At 48.0% G+C, this 22,500-nt stretch overlaps 2 protein-coding genes across 2 annotated transcripts in view; one reads left to right on the forward strand and one right to left on the reverse strand.

The window, feature by feature from the left end:
* The window catches only part of LOC126578715 (protein Dr1), a 186,530-nt gene that overhangs the window by 79,465 nt on the left and 84,565 nt on the right, over positions 1-22,500 (reverse strand). The window lies entirely within an intron of this gene.
* The window catches only part of LOC126578692 (protein groucho-like), a 44,185-nt gene continuing 25,238 nt past the window's right edge, over positions 3,554-22,500 (forward strand). Inside the window, exons 1-2 of the mRNA XM_050241533.1 lie at positions 3,554-3,696; positions 5,893-6,449. Coding sequence (XP_050097490.1) covers positions 6,399-6,449 — 51 coding nt within the window. The 5' untranslated portion in view covers positions 3,554-3,696; positions 5,893-6,398. The remainder of the gene's footprint in view (positions 3,697-5,892; positions 6,450-22,500) is intronic.

Consider the following 22,500-nt stretch of genomic DNA (forward strand, 5'->3'; position numbering starts at 1 on the left):
TGTATACGATTAAAATGATTTGCGTACATGGCAATGCGATGTTATGAATATGAAAGGCTAAATCGTACATAAATTTCCCAAAAGTCTTCTTTAAACTGTTGCAGTTGAAGCGACGAATTAAAGCATGTTTTAGTTAGATTCTGGGAACATGGAATATGTCAGTTCTCAGTAAAGAAAAGAAACAAAAATGGTCAAAGGATGTCATTTTTAAGGTGTCCCCGGAAGGTTATTTATTATCATAAGGAAAATATGGAACTATTCGTTGTTTTGTGGTATGAATTTTCCAACTTATTCTTTGAAATCACCAATCATTATCTGCACAGTACTTCAAGACACCTCTTTGGCCCTCTTGTTCTATCACTTTCCATTTGAGCTGGTTTTTATGCACTTTTAGCACATTTTTTTTAGTTTCCCTTTGATTATTTCGTTCCTTTTGTGCCTAATCCCCAATCCTTTTGTGCATAATGGTCGAGGTTAGAATAAATTCCATCAATTAAGAAAGAAAATCCATCGAGTATTTGTGGAAATCTTTTAGCTTTAAAATTGAGCATATTTTTCACTTCTGCGCCTAATTTATTTGGCCGATACGACGTAAGATAACGTTTCAATATGATATTTTGAGTAGCGTTTAGAGTTTGTTCTGAAATTTTACGATTTTTCTAGCATCTAAAATTGGTTCTCATATTAATTCTACGAATTCTTCACAATTGACCCAAAAATACCAGTAAATAAACCAACTAATAGAATGAAAACGCTGCCAAAACGGTCCTCTCTGTGTCCACTAGGGACAGGGCAGTGGCTTAAAAGAATCGACTGCATTCTAATTGAAACAGTCTCTTCCATTCCGGTGCATTGCGGGCACTTGTAAGTTACATGATTCATTTTACAAATTAAGAACCCTTTTTTACTGTCTCCTCTTTAACATTGTTGATTAGAAATACCCTTTCTTCCGGTGCTGCAAACTTCCTGCATCTCAAACCACACGATATCGCTCCACCTCTTGAGCCACGATCGCCCACACTCTGTGGAATAAGAGAGTCACTCCCCATCGACCCGATCTGACTGCACAGAGCGCTGCAGTGTGTCTGGAGAGTCTCGGTTTGTTGTGCTGTTGACTTTTGTATTTAACAAAGTTTTGTTTATTTTAGCACACACATACGCACACGCAGGGGCGGTCAGTCGAGTGTGCTAATAGCAACAACACTAACCGCTGGGGTGTTGTGGTGGGTATCGCGGAGAAACCAAATCTGCCCTCGCGCGCTCTGGGTCAGCAGAGATGTTTGTTTGTTTTATTTTAACGATTTATTGCTTCTGCAGCTCCAGCGAGCAGCGAGTCGCTGGCCACCGTCGGTGCCACATTAGCTTCCCGTTTCACTCCAACGTGCTAACCCTTTCCGTCCGCTCGCCCGGCCAAAGCCAAGCCGACCTGATTCCACGAAGTGATGATTGGTGGTGTGGCCACAGAGTGAAAGAAACGAAGAATGCTTCCCTGGCAAACGAACACAAGCAGGGGGTGGCTGAGGCACGTGGAATGTCAAAACCAGCCAACCAGTGTTCAATGGAACGAAGGCGCAATATTGGTTCCACAGTTTCCTCACGGCCTCCTGTTGTTCCCACCGCTCCTCGTGACTCAAGGCTTGAGGCGGGGCAGCGTATTTGATAATTACTCAGATGTTTGCTCGTTTTCTTCTGGCTGACTGGCTGTGTGGGGTTGGGTGTAACATTTTGTTTTCGTCGTTCCTCCTTTTTACTACACTCTCCCCTTCCACACGGTTGTCAATGTTTGCTTTACAGCGAGCCAGCCTGCCAGCCAGCCAGTCCGTCCGTCCGCCCGTCTGCCGTGCCACTGTTTGTCCACGGGGCTCACTCGCTTGCTCCGTGATGTGGCGTATGTTTTTCTAATTTATTTTTCAAATCCCCTAGAACCGTTTGATGTGTCTGGTGGCCTTCCGGCAACGCACTGCGAATGCGTTTGATGTGTCTCGTGTGTTTCTCTGGTGGTCATGGCACGATGACATGTTGCATGTTTTGTTTTAAATTCATTTCCACGCTCCTGCTGATGATGTAGACCAATTTTGATCATCACCAATGGAAGGCAACTCGTCTTCTTCTTCAACAGGTCTTGGAGATTCTTACTCCGGTAATTGCATCTTCCGTGTTCCTGACACTGGTCGCCATGCCATGGAATCTCTAATCACAAAAGAGAGACCGTGACCAGTATAAGCCGCAAGAACAGAGCAAACACTGGCGGGGGACGGCACGAATGGTTTGGTCCGCGCAAATGGTTTCGGTAAACATTTTGGGGCGGCTAAAATTGCTAGGTGTCCTCCACGTCATCACACATCCCCTTTGATTATTGTCGGATTCGCCGCCCCGGGAAGGTGTACCTCGGTGTTTTTTGGGGCGGTTTCGGAGGCGCCGTTTCAAGTTGGTCAAAGTTGGGTTTGTTGAAGGAACGTCCCGGGAGAGAAGAAGAAGAAGGAAAAAAAGTCTGCTGAGTCCAATGATGTGTGTACCTTGTCTGGCTCTCAAACCTATCTGCCGCCGGACTGGAATCTCCGGTGTTCGGTCAGTTCGATCTTAAGCGCTGAGGCAAGCTGATCTGTTTGAACAAGGAATTGACGCTTCATGGGGTTGACTTAAAGTGGTCAATATTTGAGAGGCACCGAGCAGTGGATGACTCACCGCATCCGTACCGCATCGATCGATGTGTTGCAATGAGCTTATGAGCTCCTCGAGACACTTGAGACCGTTTGTGGACCACTTTGGAGCAGGAATTGAGATTGTACGGTTGTGAAGAAGATGGGCGCGCTCGCTCTCGAGCACATCGTTCTAGTTATTTGTGGAGTGGCTGTTGAGCGCTCGGTATGTAATCTGAAGCCGGGCCGGGTGGTTGTCCCGGCGGGTGTGGTGCGGCAGCCTGGCAAAAGGTTCCTATATTGATCAAACAGGGATTCACCTGCACGGAACGCCAGGTTGACAGTCGAACAGGAAATCCAGGAACCGCGTTCAAGAGTTTATTTAGCCTTATTTGACAAGTACACTGCAATCCCTCGGTCATTGAATGGGAAGATAGAAATGAAATTCATCGCCGGCTCGCGCAGTGCCGGAACGGAGTCGAAGCAGAAACGGTGTGTTGTTGGTACATTTCAGCACTCGAGAACTCGCATGATGGCCGATGCGGCCGTTCGAGTTGAAGCAAGCGGCTGATGGTACCATACCGTTTTCGCGCTCTGTGGGCCACCAGGAGCAAGATAGTAACTTCATCCGACGTGGAATTCACTCCTTGGAACCTGTGCCTCCCTTGGGAATCGGTTTTTGATCAATAAAGCTGAAATTCCTCAAAATATCTCGTTGAAAAAGCGAAGAAAGCACCCCTTCGATCAGTGTTCAAGTGACGAAACTCGGGTTATAAACCGACCGTAGACTGCCATCACCACTACATACACGCACCGCGTGTGTATACACGAGTATGGCGTGTACCGTGCGTCTCGGGGCAGCAGCGTGCGACGCGGCACCGATACACGCGCGCGCCATTCAAAATTACGCCGTGGTCGATGCAGGAGGTGTGTCACGCTCTCTCAAGCTCCGTCGTCCGTTCGTCGTGTTTTCCGTGCGTATCGTCGTGGTCGGCAAGCGCATCTCCGCGCGTCAGTCATCCTGTCGTGAGTAATTTCCTCACGGTTTCAATTATCGGTAAGCGTGCACTGCGTGTGGCTTCAGACGGGCCCCCCAGGGAAAATTCTGTGAAAAATGCCGTGAATGTGCTTTCGTGCGTGCTCTTCACGGAAAGTGTTCTTCTGTGCAAGGCGGTTTGTGGTCGAGACGTTTACAGCCGGTGCGAAAGGAATCCCATTCCTGCCGCTGCAGCTCTGTGTGTGAATGGCAATCTTTGTTTCGCGCCGACGTGTCCTCCATTTCGTAATTTGAAGTTTGCTGCTCCCGTGGTAACCGCCTGCTGTGTTTCGCGTGCTCAGGGGCTGCTTCGCGGTGCAGGAACAACGGTTTTTACTATTGAACCTCACTCCGTCATGTGTATGTGTGCAAGTGCCGTGTGGTGCGTAAATTATCCTTCACCGACGCCGTGCCGTGGGTCAACTTTTCTCCTCCTGCTCCTCGGCTCGGGTGTCCACGTTTCATTAGCAGCAGCAGCAGCAGCAGCAGCAGCCAAGCCAGCGAGCAGAGGGAACACCATCGTGCCGTCGCCACCACACCGTCAGCAATTATGTCTTTTTGTGCTGTGCCCCGAGCCCCAAGCGCCCGTTGATGAAGCGCGAGCGCGTGGTGGTCCACAAGCCGCGCGTCCCCGCCCGTGTGTGGTGTGTTCGTGTGAAGGGAAAAAGAACCGTCGGCATGGCGTGAATAGCGAACCGAGCAAAAGGAGCGGTCGAACGCTCGATCAAGAGGGAGGGCGGAAAAAGGGCAAAGAGGGCGCCGCCGCCGGGTAGAGACCTTTTTTACGGGTCGCTGGTAATTAATTGCCTCACATCAACTGCTGCTGGTGTGTCCATGAAAGGGGGTGGTGGTGGTGCAGGAGCGGGTCCGATAAAGTGAGGTTTTGGTGTGCGCGCACTGGCTGGCTGGTTGGCCTAGGTTGACACAAAGAACGGTCGACGACGTCTGTGTCTGGTCTCTCTCCTCGTGTGTTGTGCGGTGGACAAACGAAGATGGCTCATGGAGGAACGGCACACCATCGTCATCATCATCATCATCCGGCACGGCATCGAGTTGGCGCTGACTGGCTGACGCGCTCGTTGAACACCACCATCATCATCATCATCACCCCCTGGGAGAGTGTACGCATTATTAGCGCGCGTGCTACCGGGCTACTGTGCGCGAGTGAACGAGCGAGATAGCACGCTTTCCCGCTCTTTTGTGGTGGAGGACGACAGCAGAGGCGCGGTGGCGGCGGCGTGTCGAGTGTCGAACGCGAGTGGAAAGTGAAATCGGTTGATAATTGAATTTGGCGTCATCGTTCGGCGCCGCCCGCCTGCTGTGTGCCGTACAACCACCCCTTGCGTGGGAGTCGCGTTTTTTGCGCTTGTCCGCCGTGTGTGCCCGCGTGTGTGTTTGTTGTCGACGAGTTGAAAGGGTGGTGGGTGGGGTAAATCTCTTCCGCCTCGACGCAAATTGGATTACTTTGGATGTCGAAATGTTTGAAATTCACGAGCAAGCGTAACATGTGCGCGGTTTTGTGTGCGAGTGTGCTTCACGGAAGGATCGTCGCCTCCCCAGGGGGTGTGCTGGAGCAGCAGACAAAAAGGATAAACCCTAAAAGAACGAGAAAAGAGGGTTACTTGGATATTCGCGGCAAGTTTTAGACGAGCGTCGCTAAATGAGTGTGAACATTCGCGCGAATGCGAGAAGTGAGAGGATGGAATTTACTGAATCTCGTGTGTGGTTCACTACGATGAGACCACCTCCCCTTTATCAGTGTAACTCAAATGTCTGGCAGTCTGCTGCTGCTGCTGCTGATGATGATGATGATGATGCTCTGTTTATCTTCTCCACCGCCGCACACGAAAGTGGTTGTTCAAATAATCAAACACAAGTTGAACAAATTGAAACAACACCTCTAGTGTGACGGAGTGAAAAAATGAAACACAAAACACAAATCTCGCTGTGTCATTCTCTCTTGCGCCTCGTGGCTCATGGCACCTACACTGGCAGTTGGGTTGCTTGTTGTTGACTGTGTGGTGACGGTGGCGCTTACACAGCATTTACCGTCGGCCGTCGGCTCCAAGAAACAATTGTAACGAGGGCGCTGGATCGGTGGATGAAGTGGTTTGCTGTAACCAGATTAAACTAGGTCGAACATATGCTGCGCCACGCCGCACTAATTGAGGTGATGTGTTTTGTTTACATTCTTTTCTCTTTTTTTAATTGCCGCAGATTAGCTCAATCAATCAACAAATGGTGTAGAAGAAGGTGTTAGAGAAATTGTGTGCGCGTGTGTTGTGCGCGCAGTGAGTGATCTTCTCTGCGAAAGTGATAAATCCCAGCTGGTGTTATTGCTAGTGTTGCAGGGGAGGAGGAGTAGCAGAAAGAGGTGCAACCATTAGGACAGGTCAGTCTGTCCCGGTTGCCACGCAACGTGTGAGAGGAAAGGAAGGAGAAAAGAGTGAAGTTTAAACCCCGGCTAGCAAGTAGCAGTAGGCGCCGCAAAAAGCCGTCGGCTGAAAAGTAGTGTCCACGGTGGTGCCGTCGGTACTTCGCGGGTAGTTCTTGGAGTGTTTCCCGCTGGTGTGTCACCCAACTTCTGTTGTTAATTCCCAAAACCGTTGTGAATAGTGCCAGCACGCGCGCGGGTGTCTGTGTGGATTCTGGTCTGCTGATTTTGGTTCCAGCATCATCGTGCAGCCAGCGGTCACCGCGGCGGCATCTGGTCGGTGAAGAAGATGTATCCGAATGCTGGTATTAATGCGGCTGCGGTTGCGGCCCGTCATCCGGTAAGTGTTCCCCCTTTCCTCCGTGTGTCTGTGTGGTATATAAAATTCATATTTTATGCTGTTATCCTTCCAACGTACCTTCTTCTGGAAATGTTTGTTTATTTTAAAATTTTATCGAACATGGATCACACCAACGGAATAAGAGGCGGAAGGAACAGAGAAGACTGGATAGAGCAGGACTCGGACAGAAAATTCTATTTATTCTCGTGGCAAACAACTTCCGAGAAGTGGGCTTCTTGTCATCCATGTTTTGATGTCCCTTGTTCCGTTTTGTGTGCGGGTTTTCCTGCAAGGTATCCTAAAAAGGCCTTCCATTTCCCAATAATGGCTGTTATCCCTTTTCTGTCATCGAGCGATGCTTTTTAGGGTGTTTGTTCCGTCAAATATCAGATGCCTGCTCCATCCAGCACCCCCAGCAGCATCGTGATGATGATGAGCTCATCCACAGCGTCGCACAGAGGTCCTCCGTTTCATTATGCTTCAGATGCCGGCGCACATCATAACTTGCTGTCTCTTTGAGCGAAGTAATGACGGAAAGAAGGCCCCCCGAAAGTAATGCTCTCTGTTGGCCTCCGCCCCCAAAAGACAGAGAGAGCGGCGCATCATCGAGATCGAGGTCTGAAGATTGTGCTCATGGGAGATTCCGATTTAATTACTATCTCACACCGCGCACCGCACTAGACAACGGCGACGTCTCTATGCTCCGAACGGGCGTGCGTACGTACAAAAAGAGATAAAACGGAAAAAGGTGGCCTCCCTCACACTTTACCGCAAAGAAGACCCCAAAAAAAAACAACTCATCTCAGCCTACCCCTACCGCTACGTCCGTGAGGCCTATAATTACCCTCCCGTCGTCATCCCGGGGGCTTCTAATTCGTTTTTCCTGCGCCTACTACACACAAACACATTCACTCGGGCGGGCGGCGCCGCCTGCTGTCGTGGCGATGTTTTTGGGGCGCTGCGGAGGCTGTGGCGTGTGCTCTCTGCTCCGCTCTGCATCATCCCTCTCGCTATGGTGCGTTTGACAACTTCGCTGCTCACAAGTCCCGCGGCCCCACTACATTACTAGCTGGGAGTAAGGGAGGGAGGAAAGGAGTAGAACAAAGCGGCACATCCGGCGGAGGGAGAACCCCGATTACTACGCCGCCGATGCGCTGGTATTTACGGCGTGAGCGAGGCAGAGACAATGAGAGCGAGCAATCGAGAGAGAGAGAGAGAGAGAGAGAGAGAGAAAGAGAAGGAAAAAGAGCGAAAGATGTTGGATGTTTCGTTGGTTGGTTGTCGGAAGCAAAGAGGAGGGAAGTTGTATTTAATTAACGGTGCCGATTAGCGCAAAGCGTGCAAACGCCGCCATCATCATCTCATCGCCCGGGCCCCTCGTGTCTCTATCTCTATCTCTCTCTCTCTCTTTCTCTCGCTCTGCCACGCTCTATCTCTTTTCAGCGCCATTTATTATCTCTTTCGCTCGCTCCGCACCGCTCACACGTATGGGAGAACGGCTTTTAGCGTGTGTTTCTCACCTCGCGTGTGCTCCTCTCGTTTGGTGATGCGCAGCAGGCGGGCGGTGGCCCCCTCTTCGTCGCCATCACTACCGTTGCCACCAGCATCACCGCAATCTGGGTTCGATTTTTTTCCTTTTTTTCATCGCTTCGTGGATGGTTAACCTCATGATGAGACGAATTATGATGGAATGATGATGATGATGATGATGATGCTCCCGCGGGTGGTGCTGGTGGATGGATGATTTTTGAGCGGAGCGGAAAACGCGCGTCGTCGTCACCGGCGGCGGGTGACGGAATTTATTCGATGCAATTATGCGCGCGCGATACCAGACCTCCCTCGAGGGGAGGTTGTTTCGCGTGTTTTTTTTGGGAGGTTCATGGTGGTTTTTAGGGAAAGTTTTTGAAAAAGTTTTTTTTATTTTTGAATGAAACATGGGTTTTGCCGCCGTTTTTATTTATGGCCTTTGGGTGCATAGCAAAAGGTTTTGCAAGTTTTGGGTGATCTTTGCAGTCATCTTTATTTACCACCTTTTACCACCTAATTTACCAAAAAATAAATGTGGCATATCGTACATGAACAATTCTGTAATTGGATCTAGTAGAAATGGAGATAAGACTACAAAGAATGGACTCTACAGATTCTAGAATACATAAAGAACACAAATTATTGAACATCAAATCCTGAGTATGGCTTTTAATCGCGTATTTCAACCTTTTAAAGTAGAAGCAAACGAATGTCAGCATATTATATTTTTTAGCATATTCTAAATCATTTGTGAACAAATTACTTGTAAAAGCATTCTGTTGAGTCCATTCAAGTAGTATTGTGAATATTTTGCCGATTTCTGTATTCTTTTTTACCCCATTTTTCTAATTTGCACTGAAGTATCGCACTCACGGACAATGTAGCCATAGAAACATTATTGTGCTACACTCGAGCGACACGAAAAGTGATTGGTTTACAGTATTTTGAATTATTGATCATTGGGTTCGCATCCGCACTTCGGAATGTAAATAATTCCAAAACTGTTACAAAATTAGCATACTGGAATGTTGATCTAAAGCTAAATATCGAAACCGAGAAACGTATTCGGAAGACCCTTGACGACGACGGAGATGGCGACCACCCCAAAATCATCTTCACTGATTAGCATGTTTGGCTGCGTTCTCAAGCGTGCTGATGCTTGGCAGTAGCGGCATCATCATCATCCTCCTCCTCGTCGTCGGTGTTGTTGTTGTTGTGGGCGATGGCGACTTTAGATGAATGAGCTGACAGACAGTGGCATAACTTTAGGGGGGAGGGGGTGGGTGTGGGTGCGGTTAAGTGGAAGGAACATGCGGCACAGCAAGTGGAGAAGAGCGGGGTCCAAGTTGAGTAAACAAGAGCAAACGTCAAGATTGAAATTCGACCTCGCGCCTCTTTTCCCTCTTCACAGCATACAGGAGCACTGCCTCCTTCCACCCGCACCATGACACACATCCTCTTTCACACCAACTTCAGCTTCCTCGCCTCCACTCACAGGGGGTGTTGGTGGCGCGGTTGGAAAACATTTCAAACCTGAAATACCACAGGACAAGGGCGAAGGGTGAAGGTGGTGCGCGTGATGCTGCTTCTGCTTCTCTGCTGCTCGCTTACCTTTCGTCAGTCAGCAGGGCGCGCGATGGTGGTGTGTCTTGTTTGCTTTTGCTTCGGTTCTGTTTTCTTTTCCCCGGCTTCGACTTCCTGTGGCTGCCGCGTTTCCTTAAATCAACAAAATGCGCCCTTCGGATGCGCCCCCCGTGAGAGAGGGGTGTGTGCAGAGAGAGAGAGAGAGAGGAGAGAGGGGAGTAAATATGTTTTCCGGAGGTGGCGAGTGATGGTGCGCCGTGGTGCCCAGGGGGAGGTGAATGGCGATTCGGAAATTGGTAGAACGTGTGTTGGTTTTTCGGGGGGTGGCTTACAGAGAGAGAGAGAGCGATAGCAAGGCGAGAAGGATTCCCGATGAGATCCTCGTCCGGATATCGTTTGCGTGAGGAAAAAGGAAACCAAATAGAGTGGTGGTGAATGCACTGAGGTAGAGAAACGAATTTTCTCTGTTTTTCGCTTTCCAGGAACAGAATTTTCCTCTCTTTGTGTCGTGGAGATATGACGTGGAAAGGACCGTGCACAAAAGGTAACTTTTCACCTTGGTTGCTGCGTCTTTGCGAATTCATCCTCGCCCAACTGCCAAAATGCATCACACAGGGTGCTAGGATCCGTCTTGTAACGGTAGCAACCATCGCCTACTGTAGTAGCAACACACTCTTCCTATTCCAGATCTCGAGATAACGAAGGCTTCTCTCTTCTATTCGCGGAGTTTACAACCGAGAACCACTCCGGATGTCTCACCGGGACCGCTACCAGATGGAGTCTTTTTTTGCATCTTCTTTTCAGTCTTTCCAAACCGTTTTAAAGCCGGATTTGCTCCTTCATCTCTCTCTCTCTCTCTCTCTCTCTCTCTCTCTCTCTCTCTCTCTCTCTCTCTCTCTCTCTCTCTCTCTCTCTCTCTCTCTCTCTCTCTCTCTCTCTCTCTCTCTCTCTCTCTCTCTCTCTCTCTCTCTCTCTCTCTCTCTCTCTCTCTCGGTGGTTGGGACTTTTGAAGTTTAAAATCGATCTTTTCTGTTTTTTTTTTGGTGTCGTTGTTTTCACTGCCACAAAACCATCACTTTATTCGCGTCCCGGAACGGAACTGTTGTCTATACAATCTTCCCCCCGTTTCTCGACTCTATCTCTCCCTCAACCGTTGAGTTATTCCCGGTGCTCCGTTGGTGGGGTTTTGTGTTATGTTTACTTAAGCGTTTTTCCCTCTTGCTGCGCGTCGTGGAAATGACTGATGCCGCCATCCCATTCCGTGGGGTTTGTAGGGCGGGAATTTGTTTATTTATTTCCGTGTCAATCCCCCGTACGGCAGGCTGGGGGAGGTGACGAGACATTGCCAATGTTTTGTCCGTTTGGAGGCGACTGTATGGAAATTCGTCTGCTGTCATCGTCGGAATTGGTTCCCCATTTCTGCTTTCGTTTAGTTTGGCTGTTATTTTTGCTTGTTATTAACAAAAAAATTCCTCGTTAGTGAGTTGGTTTTTATTTTCAACGTAAATGGTCGCCAATTCAACAAAACTCAACAAAACGAACGGAAGGAAAAGCATTTCTGTTTACTGCTTGTTAACTTGCTACGATATTTCTCTGACGAACTCCGGACACAGGACTCCTGGAGATAGTTTTATCCTTTGTGCTAAATCACAAAATCCGTCCACTGCTCGTCCTGGACGTGCTCGCCGGAGAAGGAAACCACCGACGAGGTCTGAATTAAATATTCATAATAGAAACTTCACCAAGGGTAAACCCCACCCTGGAGAGAGAGAAAGAGAGAGAGAGGAAGGGAGGAAAATCTGGAACCAGAATCTGAAAAACGGAAGGGTGGGTGGCTGCTTCGTTTTATCAACTGTGGTCAACCTATTGACCGAAACGATCTCTGACGAGGGTGCTCCGGGCGGGGAAAAGATTTCCAATCCTTCTTTTCTTCACCCCTTTTTGGTCAGTCAAGTCAGAAGGAGAGGGTATCGACCACAAATGGAAGCCCTGTATCCGTCCTCCTTCCCTTTAAAAATTCCCCAAAAACACCAACGGGGTTCCAAGTCCAAATCCTCGAGTCAAGCTGTCTCTTTGGTGTCTGTTGTGCTTCGTGGTAGATTTTGGGGCTCATCTGTCCGTGGACGAAGGCCTTTTACACCATGGACATCATGCGGAGGAAAGGGGACACCGCACGCGAGACCGAAGGAGAGAAGTCCGTCCTTCTCGGTCATCAAGCGATTGGTGCGATCCAGTAAAAAGTCCAACTCCCAGTCCTCACAGGGAGACGGCGAGAGAGAAACTTGAGTTATGAGGATGAAAAACCGCAACCTGAAGACCGAAAGCGTGCGGTTTTCGTTGCTGAATTCTTCCTCCTGGGAACGCCATCGCCGCCAAGAGGCTGTTGGATGGATTTTTGGTGAACACTCCTGGGGCTAGAGGAACTGATACCTTTCCCCGGAATGTAGAGAGTAAGGGTAAGTGATGGCGGGGGGAAAGATGGTTTTACTGGTTTTCTGGTTTTTCCCTCCTCCTTCTCCTCCTCCGGTGCCCCGTGTAACCGTTTCGGTTTCCATCGTTCCGAACACGGCGCCCCAAAAAGGGAAGGATTCTAACCTCAAAATGAAGAAACTTTCCTCCTCCTTCGAGTGGTTACGACGGTGGGTGGTGGTGGTGAGTGGGTGGGGCACCTCAACGCCAAGGATGAGCAGCATGATGTGGAACGAATTGTGGACGCGCGAAAGCTTTATGGTTGTGGCGTGAGCGGAGAGTAGAAAAGGGGGGTCTGGCATGCAGAAGGGGGAGCATAGAACTCTTCTCGGACTTCCTCGGAAACGACCGGCTGCATATCCTTTCGCCAACTCCTGAACTGAAGAGAGAGGCGCAAGGTGCGTGGTGGTGCATTCGCTGCATTTTTGGGCGAATTTTTGCCAACTCCCTCTCCAGTTTTTCGCACTCTCTGGAGCACACACAGATACCCTTTCTATTCGCGCCAGTTCGCTCAACGTAATGGAAAATGTGCTAAATGGTTTCCTCCGTTCCTTCGTGGATGATGGAGCATTTGGTAGAAAAGAGAGGAAAGCGAAAGGGAGGGAAACACGAGGTGTTTGTGGTTTTTGGATTGGTTTCCGAAGCGGTGTTTGGTGTGCACTCGCTTCTTCTCCTGAAAAGGGGTGAGGGTTTGAGGTACTGAAGGAGATGAGGATGCGCTCCATGGCAAAGGCCTTTGCTCGCGCCTGGAACTATGGTTTACTTTGTTCACTTGGCTCGTTCCGTTCTATTTGTTCAGTTGTCTTCTTCTTTTTTTTTTTGGAAACTCTTAACTCTGGTAGTTTTGAGCTGAGTTTCTTTTTAGAGAAGCAGAGAAACGGGACAGCTTGATGCTTTACGTTGCATCGTTGGTGCACTTTTAATCAAATTTCTTTCCTGCTGCTCTTTTGTTTTTCTTTCTTTTTTTTTTAAGGATTCTTCTCCGTACTAGTTTGAGCTCAGTTGTTGTTTAAGTTCTATTAGTGGCCTTTTGTTTTCTTTCAATTGGATTTTGGTTTCTCAATTCTATCCGTAATTTGTTTCTTTATAGGATTTAATGGAATGAACTGTTCTTGTTTCTGTTAACTGTTCTAACTCAGTTGAAGTTCTTTCCCGTTACGCTTGATAATTCAAATTTTTTAGTGCAATACAATTATTGCATATTTACTGCACTCATACAAGAAAGCAGTACAACCAAAAATTCGTTTTAAAAGTCCTTAGAGATAAATATTGCATTCGTGTATTGATTCATTTTTTATCTTTATCATTTATCAATAGCCATATTTCTGTATAAAATTTCGATATTTTGTTTCAAATTACGTTCTTATGAATTGAAACTAATTGAATAAATGTTCGCGTAAATGAATTCTGTAACATTTGAACGGTTGAATCCCAAAGACACATAGGAACATTTCTTTCGCGCTCCCGACATCAGCCTTAGTTTGGATGATTGTACGGGTTTGCGAGTTAATAGAGCTACAAAAACCCCTTGCGCTTTTTCTTCTTCTCTACCGTCACCAGCATGTAATTGAAGAACTAATAAATTATAATCACCCAACATGATGCGGCAGGCGAGTAATGACTTGCAGCATAGGGCGGCCCGTCGCCGTTAAGGATGGCGTTTCCTGACGCCGCAACCGGAACAAGGGGAGAAAAAGAAAGTCGTCATCCTTTAGGGGGGAGGTATTTATGGTCGAACCGATGTTTGGTCATCTGCCTTCCCCGTGCAAGGATCTAATGGGTGCTTTCTTTTTATTTCGTTCCCTCCAATGCGCTTCCAGTCCTTCCTCCCCTAGGGCGTTTGTGTGCATCATCGTCCTTGATTTCCGGTCATCTGGCGGTCCTTTTTATGTGACGTTGGAAATGATGCTTTCCCCTTGTTTTTCCGTGGAAGCGTTGCCGTGTTGCTGTTAAACGGGGATCGGGATCCTGGTTCATTATTTCGGGTCCCTGTGGTCATCCTGTTCCGGTTCCGGTTCGTGAATTCGGAGGGGGAGTGAAGTGAAAACATACTTTTAACGCTTGTTTAGCACCACTGCCAGCCACCTCCAGCGTGTGTTAGCGCGTTATGATGTCTGTAGTTGAAGCGAAATGACGCTTCACTTTTGGAAATCCAGCGAGGACGAGGGTTAAGCTAGTTCGGGCCGGAGTTACTGCACCCTTGCCACTGCACAGAAGGGATACCGATTAATGTTTGACGCTCTCGATGCTTCTTCGTCCTTCTCTTCCGGCGAGTGAGTTTGATTAAATGCAATTAATGCTTGACAGTTGATGCAGGTTAATGTGTGTGCCATCCACGTTAATTTTATCTGTCATGCCTGGAGCTCTTGACACATTCTTCACGGCTCATCATTAAGTTCGCGATTTGCCAATTTTATCCGGTCTCTATTTGGATTTTCGTGTATTGTTGCACAGCACCCATACCACTCTATTTCAGTTTTATAACAAAGCATTCTAAGTTCGATGGATTACATGATCGTGGATGGTTGAACATTTAATCTAAAATGAGCAAATCTCAGCAAATATTCCATTCTGTCGCGAGATATCTATCGCTATTCTCGTAAATAAAAAAATAAATAAAAGTCGATAAAACGAACTCTGGTTAATCAATGCTGCTGCTGACTTTTTGCTGACTCTAGCAGATTCGCATTGTTCGCGTTCATGTAAAAATCGTAAACCAAGCTCTCGATTCCCCATTTTAACACCACAAGCTCTATCACATTCCCCGTGTCGCTTGCATCAACCAAACAAAAATGGCAGGACGGACCGGCTGACACGTCAAATGTGAATGTGGAATGCGTCTGGATGTTCCCCCCGCCCTGGTGGTCCGCGACTCCGCGATGTGTAACCACCGGATTCTAACCGTGGTCGCGCGCACACAGAACACTGATCGGATTGACAAAATCCACTGAAATGTAACCGATTTTTGTCACCTGCGGTGGGTGCCCTTCCACTCCCCCGTCTGATGATGGTTATCGTCTGGTTTGGTTCGGTTGCAATCAAATGCTGCTCCTCTGTGGCTGCTGCTGCTGCTGCTGGTGGGGGTGTCCGTCTAGTGTGTTGTGGTCAATCAAACAAATTTCGTGGTAAGGGCACAAACATGCATTCAGGTGTCAGGCGCGGTTGCGCTGGTGGTGGTGGTCGGTTGCGGTTTATGGTTCGCCTCTCAAACCACCGACGAGGGGGGACGTGATGCCATTTTCATCCTTATTTACCACAATCGCACCTGCTCGTTTACCCACCCCAATTCCCCTTTTGCTGCTGTTCTATTTACATTCATTCCATGTGATGCGCTCTCCAGCCAGCCAGCCAGCCAGCCAGCCAGCCAGTCAGCTAGAACACCAGAAAAGGCTGGGTCCTCCGTGTCTGCGGTTGGTCGAGCACATCACATTTGTTTGCGGTGATCGGCGACCGATGAACGCTGTGGCAAATGTACACATGGGTCACAGACACTCTGTGTGCGAATCCGGATTAGTTTCCGGAATGCTCTTTCGGTTTCGGAAAAGCTTCTTAATGTGAATGTCATTCTGGGAGGTTTTTTTTTCTCTTCAAAAAATGTGATTCCTCCCGCTCCTCCCGTCACAAATTGTGTTGCTAATGTTGATTTCTGATGCGGTTTATGGTAGTTGTGTTGTGGTGCCTCAAAGAACCTGGCAGATGGCTGCAGTTTTGTGTGAAGTTGTTTTGGTACAAATATTGTTTTCAGCTTTAGCTGGGAATGTGTCACTTGTGAGCTATGAAACCAAGCAAATATTGAATTTATGCTCCCCCCCTTTTTTTTTCTGTGGTGATGCTGAACATACTCATCTGCTCAACATTACGGACGATCTCTTGGGGGGCTAATGGTGGCCGGGGTGGGCACAAACGTTCCATGACCTCGAAGTCAAATCGCATCGATCGATCGCAGAGAGAGAGCGAGAGACAATCCCTCCCTCAGGGGTTTGTGGGTGGTCTGGGGCGGGCTGTGACAACAATAAACGGCAACGGCGTAGTGTCAATACCCACATGCACACTCACAGAGAAATGCGCTTGCACATCATTGGGAGAAGGAGCGGATGGTGATGTGGTGCTTGCTGGCTGTTATAATGGTTGCCATATCATCCTTGCCAGCCAGCCAGCCACCCAGCCCCTTGTTTGTTGGTGGGCTGGCCAGTTTTTGGGTGTTCTGGGAGGGTGTGGTGTGGGTGTGTGTGGGTTCACTCATTGGTTTGATTTGATGCTTCACTCCTCCTGTGTGGATATATTGTATTTGCCCGTTGGCTTGGCCTGTGGACGGCCATTTGTTTGTTTGTTTGTTTGTTTGCTCGTCCGTTCGTTGGGCAGATGATTGTTTGCTGCAATGACAGAGGTGTAGCGTAGGTGGAAGCAAGCAGAGGGGGGAGAATCATCATCATTGTGCCTCTTGGGTGGCTCTCTCCACTGTGCGTGTTGTGGTAAAGAGAGCGCTGCAACTGGTCTGGAGGAACGAGAATCGAGAAAGAATTTTGTGTATGTGTGGGTGCATTTGTGGTAATATGCAGAAAAAATCATGGATAACGTTGAGCTCCTATGAGTGTGCAAAGATTGTATTCTGTTTGGATATGATGTCATGTCATGCTACCATGTATCCTTTTCAATATCTCCATCCTTTATGCATACTTTGCCCTTTTTTTTGCTGACCCGGTCCCCAACGCATCGTTGCTTGCTTGCCAGTGCTTTTAAAATCGAGCAAGGATGCATACCATGTGTTTTTGTCTTTTTGTTTTGGTTGCTCAAAACGTTATTTGCAAGCAGAAGATAGTTTTATGCATTTTTAAAGGCTTAGTCACCCATTTTTTGAACATTTGATGAATCACTCAGCTATATTTCCTTTAAAAATTCAATGAAATGCTCTTTATTTCGATGAAAACTCTTCGCTGAGTTATAAATTGATTCAATGAACATTATTTTGCTCGAAGCACTGTTTTGGAGTGTTCTATGTTCTGTTAACAGAAAAAGATGATGTCCTGACGTTGACTACAGTGCGTTTAATAACAGTAGGGATGTAGGGAACTCAGGGCAAGATACTAGTGCTTTTTGAAGGGAATATCAATGGAGAATCCTAGAATCGATGCGATCCCATACTTTTCAGTGGTTAGGATAATCAACGCTCACTCGGAAGGTGGAGGTTCAATTCCAGGAATTCTAAGATCCATACTGTTTAATTGCAACATCACTCAGGTTTTGATAAAAACAGTTTTCGCTGCCTTCCTCTACGTGTTTGTTAAACATACGGCTATACGGCTCGTCCGTCATTATATAAAAAAATACGTGTTTTGTCGTGAGTTTTTATCAAGAGTTTTTCCAATATTCCCATAATGATTTCTGGTTGACTGATTTCTCACGAAATGATCGTTTTTGATCAACAACTCATCTTGTGTGTATTTGCACCTAAATTTATCAGATAAATGGAAGGATATTTGGTTCAATCAACCGCGCGTACAACTCACCTAACGCCTTCTTTTATGTGAAAACCCGTAATGCCTTATTCCATAATGCATTTCCTGGTCCCACCTGGTATGCTTAATGTAATTGATTCTTTAAAAATGTCTCACAGAACCACCCGAAACATGCAACGAAAGGAATCCACTGTTAGTGCGAAAAAAGAGTTGAGGAAAAGTCCATCATCAGCTTCAGCTTCAGTTATACGCTTCTTACACGCTACGATGGCGTTGGTCGGTTGCTGCTCTGCTGCTGCTGCTGCTAATCTCAGTTCAGTCGCGCCGGCAACCAACCAACCGTCATTTCGGTGCATGTGAAAAGCATGTGGTCGTCTGGTGTGGGCACCACACACTCCACTGACAACAGACCGCTACACTGATAATGCGCTCACCCCCCTCCGCTCCGGCCGCTATCTTTTGGCCACTGACGCGGTCGTCGTCGTCGTCGTCGCCGGAATGCCGTTGTTTGGATGCGGTTGAGTGGAAAGCGTGCTGCTTCTCTTCTCCGGGTTGTGGTTGTTCGGGTCGGTTGAATTGGCAACGGCTTCCGTTCGTCCGGAAGATAGCGCAGCAAACGAAGCGAAGTGAAGCGAAGGAAGGAAGCGCTCCCTAGGACGTGGGTTGTGCTGCTGCTGCTGCTGCTGCGGTGCGACTCGACTACTCGAGAGAGCTGATATGGCACGACAAGAAGACTATCTATGGAAGAAAGAGGATGAAGGTCCGGAAGTCTCCTTCGTCTCTTAAATCAAATAATAGAGGACCGGACTTACTTTGTAGGAGGGGGGGCCCACCAAGTCGCTTAACTCTCAGGACTTGAGCATGACTGACCAACCGGTCCGACGACGGATTCATTCAGACAACCAGATTGGAATTTGGAAGCTACTGTTATGCTAATCGGTGACGGTCCCTAATACTCGGTTACCACCGAGTTACCACCAAGTGGAATATAGAAGGGAACCACAGGGGATCGAGTTTCATATTTCAATGCGATCCTCACCATCCCCTTTCGGCCATTCCTTTTCCTTCTTTTTCCTTCAGTTTCCCCTCAATCACTTGTGTCGGTGACGCAGTACGCGCCCCTTCCACTTCTTAGCTCACAAAAAGCCCGGGACCTCCTCTGGAGTGTGGAACCAGAAATCACTTCTTGGCAACCATCCGGAGCAGGGGACACAACGAGGTCTCTATTCCCAAAGGGGAGATGGGTTGTGGTTCGAGTGGATTCCATGTCCGGAAGACGCCAAAAGCGGATCGCCGCGTACCGTCAGGGGAAAGAACAGGAAACTCGCCACTCTTTGTCCTTCCTTCCTCATCCCCAAACTAACGATTGATGTTCGTTTCGGTGCGTCGGCCAACACTCTCTTTCGCGGAACATGGCATCCTGTGGCCGGTGCTGGTGCTGGTGGTGGTGGTCTCTTTACCGAGGTGACACTTGACAAGTGGCCGTGATGGAGGGAGGTGTGTGCTCTCCTTGAGCATCGCTGCTCGCCCCAGTTCGACGACGACGACGACGATGGCTCTCGGGGACCCTTAAGTGGCTCCTAACGGCCCACGGCCCACTAAGGAGAAGCACTCCACTCCTGAGAACTGAAGCGGCCCCGGGTTTTGTCGAGAGCGGCTCACGGGGGAGTGTTGGAGCGATAATTTAAGAATTTTATGTGTTTTTTTTCGTCGAGAAAAAAGCGACTTTTCCAGAGCAATAATAGAGAGATAGGGGGAGAGTTCAGCACTCTCTCTCCTCCCCGCGTATTAGTCCCTAGAGATCGATCTCGAGATGATGATGGTCTACAGAGAGACAGACAGAAAGAAAGGGAGAGAGGAGACGATCATCGAGCACCATCATCACCGAAGCGCAACGGCGGTCCGTTTGCTCGCTTCACAGCCGCCATCGCCGCTACTAGAAGCGCGAGTTTCTCCAATTTCAGAGTGACGACTTCTCCTCCTTCTCCTTGTGTCGTCTGACACGTTTGTCACCAGAAGTGTGTGCCTGTGTGACCGTATCCGTAATTGCTTTGAAGTTGTTTGGCATCATTGAGCATATGGCGGTGGCTGGCGTCGCCGTCAGCGTCGCGGTGCGCGGTAAATCTCTACAATCTCATCTGTCTTCACGGTTCGGTTCCCCCTGCTCTCGATGATGCACCACCAGCGGCCATGTCTGAAGCGCGCCTTCATTATCCGCCATCCCGTTTCGGTGCCAGAGGGGTGGTGGTGTCCCCTTACACAAACCTTCCGATGTGGAGGGTGCTTTGAGGGAGAGCAGCGAATGTTGTTCTACCGAGGGACATGCACCACACGCGCACACCACCATTTCCCGAAAAAAGGGGGCGATAAATCAATAGACTCACGCGCCCGTTCGCTCTCTCTTTCTTTCTTTTTCTATCCCTGTTGCTGCTGCTGTTAGTGCTATGCTGTAGCATGGAACAGAAGGGGGAAAACCGTTGCTCTCCCCTAGTTTGGGTATTAATTTCTAAACGGAACCACCCCGGTAAGGGGTCAATTCGAGAAATGCGGAGCGAAAGAAGAAGGGTAGACAGGGAGGGAACAATTTGCTGTGAGGAGAAGCTGAGGGTGGCAGAGGGTGGAGAGCCATTTTTCTCACCGCGCGTCCCCCGAAGCGTGTCACCAAGTGTGCGTCTGTCGGTGGACGCCGAGAACGACGACGCCATCAGCGTCGTCTCGGTGTCGAAGTTATTGAAGCGGAACTGTCAGAGGAGGAGAGTGAGGGTGCCAGCACCCCCCGCGGTACCCTTGTGCTCCGTTTCACAGATAATAATTTCCGGATTAATTTAAGCGTCTTGTTTGCGTCCTGCTGCTGCTGCCGGTCGGTCACAACCACCCCTCTCGTCCGTTAAGGGATGAAGCCCTTTTCCTCCGAGGTTAAGAGGAGGGTTTTTATGGAATAACGCCGTTTCGAGAGGTGCGGAGACGGGGTGGAGGAGGACCGTTGACGTTGGTCCCCTGACCACTAACCAACGTACGGCGGTACCCTCTGTAATCATCGACTGGCTGGCTGCGTTGTGGCCGCCGCCGGCTCGTCACGTCGGGGTTTATTGGTCCCCCGCATCATGAGTTTGGTTTTCCAATTTTCCTTCGGTTTCTTCGGGGTCGCGGGGGGCTTTTCCCCCGTATTTTTGTTGTCAAATCCCTTTTTACTCTCGGTTGTGGCTGTGACTCGTTCACCCGGGGGTGTGATGTGAACGCGGAGGAGGGTCAAAGAGTGTGCAGTATGTTACCGTGTTTTTTTTTCCATGGTGTGTTATCCCTTTTTTTGTGCGGGTCGGGTGTTTTTGTTTTGCTTGATTCGCTTCATTAATATTTTATCCATTTTTACGGTTTTTGACTTTCGAACCATTCGAAGCATTTCGTTTTTTTGTTTTCGAGTTTTTCATTTGTTTTATAATTTTTTTTGTTTCTTTTGGTATGGTTTTACTATGGCTAATGATTTTAACGTGTTAGTTTGAATTAGTTTAATGCTTTTTGATATTTCAAATTACTTCTTCATTGTATTTTGGAATATTTCTTGTTTTTTTGTTCATAACATTTGTTTCGTGTCCTTCGATTGTTTTCATTTTGTTACTCAATAAATGTTGATGGAAAGCAACAAATTTAAGTTGGCTGCCGTAGCTGATAAATGTAATGTAAAGGTTCCTTTTCAACAAACAAAAAGTCCTTTAATGAAATCGTTTAGTTAGAAGAAAAGAATGGACAATCAAGATCGTCTTGATGCGAATTCCACTGCAAGCACTGAAATGAAAATGATCAGTTATCTTAATTGCTCATAAATTTTCTTTTATTGCAACATGCTTTATTTGTCTGTTCATTAAAAGTTCGTCTATTCCGATGCTACTTATGCTATCGTCTCAATCCAAGGCTCTATACCTGTCTTTGACGAGGTTATTGCTGGATACAATCATCTATCAATTGTCTTCAAGGAGAGAGACATTCGGATCAACCATTAAACCTAAGTTGTCTAGACAAGGACTAATGGGTGTTTCTATTTTAATCTAAAACTCAAATCAAACCATTTTTTTTTATTTTATCAAATTCAAACATCTATTATTTTTCTTATTTAATTACCTGTTCCATTGGCTGTTTTGGTTTTAATGTACTTTTATTTTAAATCAGCATTTTCTTTGTTAAAATTCTCACAAATTTTGAAGATGATTTAAAAATGCTTTCGCCTAATGTAACTGTCTGTTACCTTTACCAACGCTGTGTACTTAACGTACCCATCCTTCTGTTTGGTACTTTCGATTTCAATAAGATCGTTATGAACATGGTTGGCCCAAGAACCGCCGATGCGTTGACCAGCTAGCGGGGTGCATGGCTCTTCTCTCCATCACCATCATCACCACCACCACGCCACGTGAAGGGTGATAATTTCTCGATTCTATAAGGGGGTTGTGAGGGACACGGACCACCACCAACAAAAACAACAACAACAACCAATCATCATTGAAGCTAACCATTGGAAAGAACGAAGGGGTGGAATCGCCCTCGGGGCGCAATTTTAGTGCCCCTGGTGTTTCCTCCCCCTTCCTCCTCAACCCTCGGGTGGTCCCGTGAAGCGATTACACTCTCACCCTTTCTTCTGGACCCCGGACTCTCCGGGACGGGCGCACCCCAACCCTCTTAATTAACAATTACTCCACGGCTAGAATTTTTCACTTTTATGTTGTGTAGGGGTGGAGCGAGGGTAGGGGATGGGGGGCAGATCCCGTTCTGCCTCGCGCACGGTAGTTGCTCGGTTGATTTGATCCGGTTTCGGTCGGAGAAAGAAACGACGCGGAGGGTTGCGCGTCGTCGAACAAACGGGGAACCCTCGTGCAGCAGCAGCACAGCACGAATTCAAGAAGGGAGCGGGATGAGGGTTGAAAACATAATTCATTGTTCGAATGCAGGCACGCACGCACATTGTTTGCGGATGGTTTTAAATTTGTTCTCCCTTGTTTTGGGAGCAGAAGGGTGGGTCGGGC

Source organism: Anopheles aquasalis, chromosome 3 (assembly GCF_943734665.1).
Source record: "Anopheles aquasalis chromosome 3, idAnoAquaMG_Q_19, whole genome shotgun sequence".
Lineage (NCBI taxonomy): Eukaryota > Metazoa > Arthropoda > Insecta > Diptera > Culicidae > Anopheles > Anopheles aquasalis.